The 7,864-nt window shown below is 52.5% G+C and overlaps 1 protein-coding gene across 1 annotated transcript in view; it reads left to right on the top strand.

Annotated features, from left to right (window-relative positions):
- Atp1a1 (ATPase Na+/K+ transporting subunit alpha 1) overlaps nucleotides 1-6,069 on the top strand; it is a 27,646-nt gene extending 21,577 nt beyond the window's left edge. The window contains exons 16-23 of the mRNA XM_006989093.4: nucleotides 129-297; nucleotides 410-564; nucleotides 1,034-1,157; nucleotides 2,334-2,479; nucleotides 2,600-2,730; nucleotides 3,179-3,280; nucleotides 5,277-5,368; nucleotides 5,708-6,069. Coding sequence (XP_006989155.1) covers nucleotides 129-297; nucleotides 410-564; nucleotides 1,034-1,157; nucleotides 2,334-2,479; nucleotides 2,600-2,730; nucleotides 3,179-3,280; nucleotides 5,277-5,368; nucleotides 5,708-5,736 — 948 coding nt within the window. The 3' untranslated portion in view covers nucleotides 5,737-6,069. The remainder of the gene's footprint in view (nucleotides 1-128; nucleotides 298-409; nucleotides 565-1,033; nucleotides 1,158-2,333; nucleotides 2,480-2,599; nucleotides 2,731-3,178; nucleotides 3,281-5,276; nucleotides 5,369-5,707) is intronic.
- The last annotated feature ends 1,795 nt before the right edge of the window (nucleotides 6,070-7,864 follow it).

Below are 7,864 nucleotides of genomic sequence, written 5' to 3'. Positions count from 1 at the left end.
AGTTCCTAGGCTCCGTGCAGCCTTCGTGGGAGAGAAGGGCATCTGTCATCCGCTGACTGTCTCTCCCTTTTCATCCCTGCAAAGAAATGGGGCCTTATTAACCCATCTCCTCCTCCTCCTCCGGGCAGGGTGCCATCGTGGCCGTCACGGGGGATGGTGTCAACGACTCTCCAGCTTTGAAAAAAGCAGATATTGGGGTTGCCATGGGGATTGTTGGCTCAGATGTGTCCAAGCAAGCTGCTGACATGATTCTCCTGGACGACAACTTTGCCTCCATTGTGACTGGAGTAGAGGAAGGTGAGAGCACTTTGAAGGGGCTCCCCAGCAGGTGGGCAGTGTGCTTCCACACTCATGTCCAGTTTCTTGTCTGTCTCTTCAGCCGTCTAATAAAAACGCCTTGCTTTTCCAGGTCGTCTGATCTTTGATAACTTGAAGAAATCCATTGCTTACACCCTCACCAGTAACATTCCGGAAATCACCCCCTTCCTGATATTTATTATTGCGAACATTCCACTGCCCCTGGGGACTGTGACCATCCTCTGCATTGACTTGGGCACTGACATGGTATGTGAGTGTCGCGGCCACGAATGTAGTGATGACATGTCCCCATATGCTGCTGCCAGCTCTCGTTGTTCCTGGGACTTACGGAGCTGGTGTATGAAAAGAAATTCTCAACAACTAGCCAGCCTCAGCATCATTGGCTCCGTGTGACTTGTCATCGGGGCCGTGGTCCATATTCTCTTACTAGAAAAGAACCCCACTTTTGTATAAGTTTACTTAAGGAAACATCGGATTCCCTAATAGTCTTCCATGTATTTAAAATAAAAACAAAAAATAACAGAAAAAAAAAAAAAAACTTTCAAAAAAAAAGAGGGCAGGGGCTAGACAGATGGCTCAGTGGTTAAGAGTGCCTGCCGGGCCTCCCATTCAACATAACATGCACATATAAATAAAATCTTTTTTTAAAGAGGGAGCAAGAATTTTGTAATAAAAGTTCCTGATACCCACTTCTGTCCCTCCTCACCTCTGGTAGGTTCCCGCCATCTCCCTGGCCTATGAACAGGCTGAGAGTGACATCATGAAGAGACAACCCAGAAATCCCAAAACCGACAAACTTGTGAATGAGCGCCTGATCAGCATGGCCTATGGACAGATCGGTGAGCCTTGTCCCAGGGTAGAGCAGGCGCCAGGAAGGGCCTGCAGGGATGTTCTCTGGGATAGGCTGTGACAGGGTTCAGACTGGAGAGTGACGGATGAGGACACAAATCAGTCACAGAGTCAGGCCCTGGGTTCAGTTCTGAGTGTGCAATAGAGGGAGATGGGGACCAGACTGGAGTCTCCCTGCCATGGGAACTCTTCGCTGCCTGACTGGTGATTTTTGTGCAAACTGTAGTTCTTTAAGCACTGGGAGCAGCTTTCGTCACTGAACCCTGTGGAATGTCAGGTGCCTGGGTCTGTGCCTGTCAACTCGGGCCGCTTTCTCTGGGTGGGGAGGGTGGGTCACATTCCTCTGTTTCATTGTGATAGAGTTTGACATCAAAAGTTTGCTCAGTGGGTCCTCTCCAAATGATGGTTCTCGCCACCCTCATCTGCCACTGGTTTCTGCTCCAGCCGAGTGACCAGCCATCAGGAGATCTGGGGGATAGGAAATCCAAATGCCCTTAATTTTTAATGCCTTTCTTTTTCAAGAAAGCAGAGAGCCATGAGTGACTGATCTCAATAGCAGTTAGGTCTGTGAATGCTTGGGAGAGGTAACATGGATTAGCGTCTTACAGAAATTATGACCAGCTTCCATGAGGTAACTCCTGGCAGCAGAGCAGTAGACTGAGTGCCTCACATCTTTGAGGAAGACCTAGTTTTGAGAGAAAGACCCTCTGCTCTGCAGAACTTGGGGTGTCCTTGCTGGGCTGACTGACAGGAGAAAAGGGTTGTCATAAGATCCCTCAGGAGCTAGCAAAGTGACGATGTGTGGCAGGCTTGAGGTAGGAAAGAGATCATGATTTCTTAGATTAAAAAGTAGGAAAGCTGGTTTCTTGAAGGGTTGTAAACAGCTGATGCTGTGAGAGAAGCCAGTGTTTTAAGAGGAAGGCCTCTGTGTCCTCCAGCTCTTAGGAGCAGAGGGGCGTTGAGCCCGGTGTGTCCCGCATGCTCCCTTTCCAGCCCTCCGCCCACGAGAGACAGTGGCTGGCATGTCTTCCTGTGCCTTCATCAGTCAGAGATCCAAGAAACCCACCCCCGCGTCTGCCCTCCATGCTCTGGGGTTGCTGGGGTGAAGGGTGTGGAGAGGGGGGCCCTGGGTGAGGGCTAACACTCAGGTGCATTTTCCACCATAGGTATGATCCAGGCCCTGGGGGGCTTCTTCACTTACTTTGTGATTCTGGCCGAGAACGGTTTCCTCCCCTTTCACCTGTTGGGCATCCGAGAGACCTGGGATGACCGCTGGGTCAACGATGTGGAAGACAGTTACGGACAGCAATGGGTAAGTCATAGCATTCACTGGGGGGGGGGGGGATGCTCCTCCAACCCCGAGGACTGGCAGCGCGGCCACGGGCTGTGTGGGGGGAGAGCCAGGGCTGAGGCGCCTGCTTTCACCCTTCAGACCTACGAGCAGAGGAAGATCGTGGAGTTCACCTGCCACACGGCGTTCTTCGTCAGTATCGTGGTGGTGCAGTGGGCCGACTTGGTCATCTGCAAGACCAGAAGGAATTCTGTCTTCCAGCAGGGCATGAAGTAAGTTGTGAAGGGCGCAGAAGGGACCTGGTAACTTTTTTAAAAGAACCTTCACAATAAGCCGAGCATCTGACACCCATGCCCGAGTTCCTGGACTCTCCACCAGGAGTGTCCAGCCCGCATCGACCCCCAGATACCTGTGAATAGAGGCCAGCCCGAAGTTTCAGGCTTACTTAGAGTTGTTTTCATTTTAGTTTTCTGTTTGTTTTTTTCCTAGTCCTCCCCACTACCTGCAGTTCTCAAGCCTGTCCTTTGTAGAGGATGAGATGTTGCCATGTCAAAAGGCTGGGCACACCCACAGAGTAGAATGCTCAGCCTTCCCCTTCCTGCCCCTCAGCTCTCACTGACAGCTCATACGTTAGGTGCTGATCTGCCATCACACTCACACAGCATTAGAAGAGAAATCTGCACTTGCAACCTGTAAACTTTGGACTCCCTTGAATTTTAGGAACAAGATCTTAATATTTGGCCTCTTTGAAGAGACAGCCCTCGCTGCCTTCCTGTCCTACTGCCCTGGGATGGGCGCCGCCCTTAGGATGTATCCCCTCAAGTAAGTTGGGCCTCTTGCGTTCCAGAAAGTGTGGACATAGTTTGTGTGGCTCTTCCCCTCATTCCGTGTGCGAGTGCCTGTTCTTGCTGGGCTTCTGGGTGGTGTGGGTAAGAGTTCCTCTGCACTGGAAGGTAGAAAGCCAGACCCGACAGTAAACCAGACCGACAAATCGAGACCTGCCAGGGCCCAGGATTTGGCCCAAGGCGAGACTGCACAAGCTCTGGTTCCTTGAAATTGCTCAACAGCAAACTGTTGAACCCTCGGGTCCTCTGCAGTCACAGCCCAGCCACCTAGAGCTGTTCTGGACTTTGGAGGCTCAGGCCCAAGTCTGTTTGCTCGCCCTGGTCACGTGTCACCTCTCTGCCTTCCTGGAGGCTCCAAAGGGTTCCTTTGACCTCACAGTCAGTTGTGGGTGGAGCTGGGCAGTTTAGAAAGTAGATCTCCATCGTTCCGTGTTCAGAAGCAGACCGGCTTTTGCGTAGAGAACGACTTTGTGCTTCTCTTAGGTCTCAGTTCTTACGTACAGGGTTCACCATGAAATCTGGCAGCCAGTGGAAACTTCCACGTGTGCCCGCTGCTGTCCGGTAACTGGTTGAGGTTGAGCAGCTCCAACTTGATTAAACATGCTGAGCTGCAGAGCATGGCACTCTTCCAACACAAGATCCTTTGAGAGCATCCGTCTCTTGAATTCCACCCACCCCTGTCGTTGCTCAGACTCATCTGGACCATGTCTCCTCCTGGCCTCTTGCCCACACTTCCCTCCACTGATCTCATCTTTGAATCAATACCCTTTGGCCACATCAAGTGTGTACAGTCAGTCTATGGTGCAAGGTGGGGCTGGCATCCAGGGTGTGGCTCACAGCCTGCCCAAGCCCATGGTAGGCTAGTTCACTGCTATTACCCTCTCTGCCTATGTCTTTGGTAAGGATGCTCTCTCCCAACCCATCAAACCCAATAGTCCTTTGGGGCTGAAGTCCTTGGAGCTTATCTCCCTGTGGTCTTGCCCTCCTGGTCCTGGGCTCTCATATCTCTTTGTTGGCTTGCTGTTTCTGATCTCCAGGTAATAGTCTTTATGGCTTTGGTCACAATGTTCCATAGCATCAGATGCAAGAAATGTCCAAGTTGGATTCTCTTGCCTGAGCCTTAAGTGGGAAGAGGGTAGAAGGGGTCATGGGTTTCCAAGCAGCTAGCTGAGAAGTCCCAGTGAGGAGGAGCAGGGCCTCGGGACTTCGCCACCTTCCAGGCACTTCGGATCTTTTGTGAGCTGACTTCCTCCTGACAGCCTCAGTGCTCCTGCCCCTGCTGAGGCTGTGAGGTCACCTTTCCACTGCTTCGGGCACATAGGAAGGGCGGGGACTGCAAAGCTGGCAGGGCATCCTTCCTCCTTTGTTTACCCGGGAGCCTGTAGTCAAGGAAGCCTGGTGCCTGCAGGAGGCTGCCCGGAGCCTGTCTCTCTGCTGGGGACCATGTGGCAGCCTCTCCAGGCCCCCTGAAGACCTTTCTCATCTGTCAGCGTCAGCGCTCTACTTCTCTTATTCCCCAGATCTGGGAACTCAAAGCACACAGTTGGTCCTCCCAGATTCCATGGCCAGAGACGGAGTGTAGGGTCTGAATCAACTGGCTTTGACTCCCACTGGCAGTTCTCTGTCTGCAAAGGCCAAGGCGGGAGACAAATGCACTTGGGAGCTTAAGCCCTTTAGGAAAGGAAGAAAGGAAATGTCCAGTCACTCCCAGATTGTCAGCAGAAAATACAGCCCGCTCACCTCGATTCATAGGGAAGCCGCCGAGCTCAAGGCAAACGGGCTTCCTTCATGCAATGCAGGCTGGCTTCTGCAGCTCCAGGCCTAGTGGAGGGGGAGTCTGTGAGTGACCCCCTAGCTAAGGGTGACGAGTCAGCCGATGGTTTCCTCATCATTTGGGAGACGACGTGTGCTTTCTCTGTCTTCCTTTGAACTGGCTCGTGTGTGTCTAACCCGCTAACTGATTCTGTTTCCAGACCTACGTGGTGGTTCTGTGCCTTCCCCTACTCCCTCCTCATCTTCGTGTATGACGAAGTGCGGAAGCTCATCATCAGGCGACGCCCTGGCGGTAAGTGAGCATCTGGCCTGCCTTCTGAGTCGGGTACAGCCGCCGTGTCTCCCACATAGAGAACTGAATTAAGGTCCATACAGATCGTGGTTTCTCTTTAAAACGTACAAACCAAACATAATGCAACATACAAAAAAAAATCTTGACATAAACCTAATAACACAGTATTCCTGGGGAGAGCTAATTAGCTACAGCTGAGGCCTCAGGTACACACACACACACACACACACACACACACACACACACACACACACAGAGTTATCCTTAGGGAGTCATTGTTCTGGTTCCCCCCCCCCCCCCCCTGAAAGCGGACTCACTGTATGTATCCCTCTCTCCCAGGCTGGGTGGAGAAGGAGACCTACTACTAACCCACTGCCCTGCACGCCGTGGAGCATGTGGAGCATCGTGCCACACTGCACCCACCCCCACCCCCTCTTTGTGTACTTCAAGTCTTGGAGCTCGGAACTCTACCCTGGTAGGAAAGCGCCAAAGCATGTGGGGAGCCAGACGTCCTGGAATGAAGCATGTAGCTGTCATGGGGGGCGGGGGGAGGGCTGCCTGAAAACACCCTGTACAGGAACGACAGTGGGCAAGGTTTATATGTGCCTTTTTGTTTTTGTAAAAAAGGAAAACCTGGAAAGACTGAAAGATTACGTTTTATATCTGGATTTTTACAAATAAAGATGGCTATTATAATGGAATCTGCCTTGTGTCCTCGTCACTTCTTGGGGACCAGGTTGTGCATGATGAGCTATGGTTTCCATGTGTGGATCCCGAGGCATCTCCTGGGGCTCGTTAGGAAAGGCTTGATGAGGCTGTCAGCAATGTGGTTAATGAGCTCCCCAGGTGACGGACACACACATGGAGAGCCAGAGGCCAAGAGGAAACTGTCCCTTCTTCAGATGTCAGAGCTTCCCTGACCCGTTTTCCCAGGCACTATCTAGTTACTGTAGCCAGGGCGTCACCTGCTCCTTAGTTCTGGGCTTCTTAACAGGAGACACTTCACCTGAGTGATTTCCTGACCTCAGTTAGCGGAGGCCTACGCAAATCTCAGTCCCTCGGGCCTTCCTGCTTGCTCTCCAAATCCAGCGTAGCTCCCAGAACCTCAGCCCCAGTTTGTTTCAGTGGGAGAACCTGCTGCCTGGCCTGTGCGCTCTGGGGCTCGGTCTTAGAGTCCGCCCTAAATTAGCACCCCCCACAGCAGTTCCGGATGTGGCTCTGTACCAGAGGGTTCCTTGTGCTCCAGGGTCCTGTGGAGTAGCATTTAACTGCTTTCAAGGGCCTTGAGGCCCAAGCAGGCCTGTTAACTGTCGGCACCTCTGGCTGTTATTGCCACTCCTGAGGAAGTATGACAAGCTGCACTCACCTCTGGTTCCCAATGGTGGCCGTCATCTGCCAGATGACGTGTGGTTTTCTGAGAAGCCTTAATCCATGGGTCAGGTTTATGGGCTGCTCTGAAGTGTGGGGGGGGGGAGGGGGGGAGGGAAGCAAATGCCACATGCCCCCCCACCCCACCCCACCCTCATTGCTACCACCAGAACTTCAAGACCGAGAAGGGGGAGTGTCTTAGTCCATCTCCTGCCTTGAACTCTTTGCTGATCGATGCTTGCAAGCCAGTCATCTTCAATAAGAGTTGTCTCTCAAACCGACATGAAACGGGGAGGAAACAAGCGGAAGACGCTGGGATTAGAGGGCTCCAGGCGAAGGCTGCTGAGAGCCTCTAGGGTGACCGCCAGGAGGGAGTCCTCCCTATGTGCTTAGACCGCCACAGGCCTGTTTGTCCCAACCCTGACACTTTGTGTGTCTGTTTGCTGTCACTCCTGGGTGTGGGCCAGAGAGAGCACACTATGATGATGAAGGTCATGGGTATTTCCAGATTTAAGGGTTTTTTGTTTTGTTTTGTTTTTTGTTTTTTCAAGACAGGGTTTCTCTGTGGCTTTGTGCCTTTCCTGGGACTCGCTTTGAAGACCAGGCTGGCCTCGAACTCACAGAGATCCGCCTGCCTCTGCCTCCCGAGTGCTGGGATTAAAGGCGTGCACCACCACCGCCCGGCCAGATTTAAGGTTTTTAAGTCAGCCTGGAACCTTGGGACTTCCTGGAAGGACAGCTTGCTGCCAGTCAGAGCCTCGCCGCTGTTCTAATCTGGGGAACACCTTGGAGGGAGAAGGGCTTCCGAGCCTCTCCCCTTGTCCACCAGGACGCCCCTGTCCTTTCCATTTCACAACCACTTGTCACTGGATAAGCCGCAGTAAAATAGAGAAAGAAGCTAAGTAGCCTGTGGTCAGGGCGAGCAGATGTCAAAGCCAACTCTCCTAGAGGCTGGGGCTTCCCAACCTTGTGAAACCGAGCTCTAGGCCACCAGCTCTTCCTCTTTACACTTGACTGTGACAGCCAATCAGGAATCTCCCCGGCACATCACAGAAACGGCTCCTAAGGATGACCTCAGTGACCAGCTGTCTGTTTCCTACAGATGTGCCTCCGAACCTGCCCTGACCA

This window comes from Peromyscus maniculatus, chromosome 6 (assembly GCF_049852395.1).
Source record: "Peromyscus maniculatus bairdii isolate BWxNUB_F1_BW_parent chromosome 6, HU_Pman_BW_mat_3.1, whole genome shotgun sequence".
Taxonomy (NCBI): Eukaryota; Metazoa; Chordata; class Mammalia; order Rodentia; family Cricetidae; genus Peromyscus; species Peromyscus maniculatus.
The sequence above is the reverse complement of the archived record's forward strand: the minus strand, read 5'-3'. Positions and strand labels throughout refer to the sequence as shown.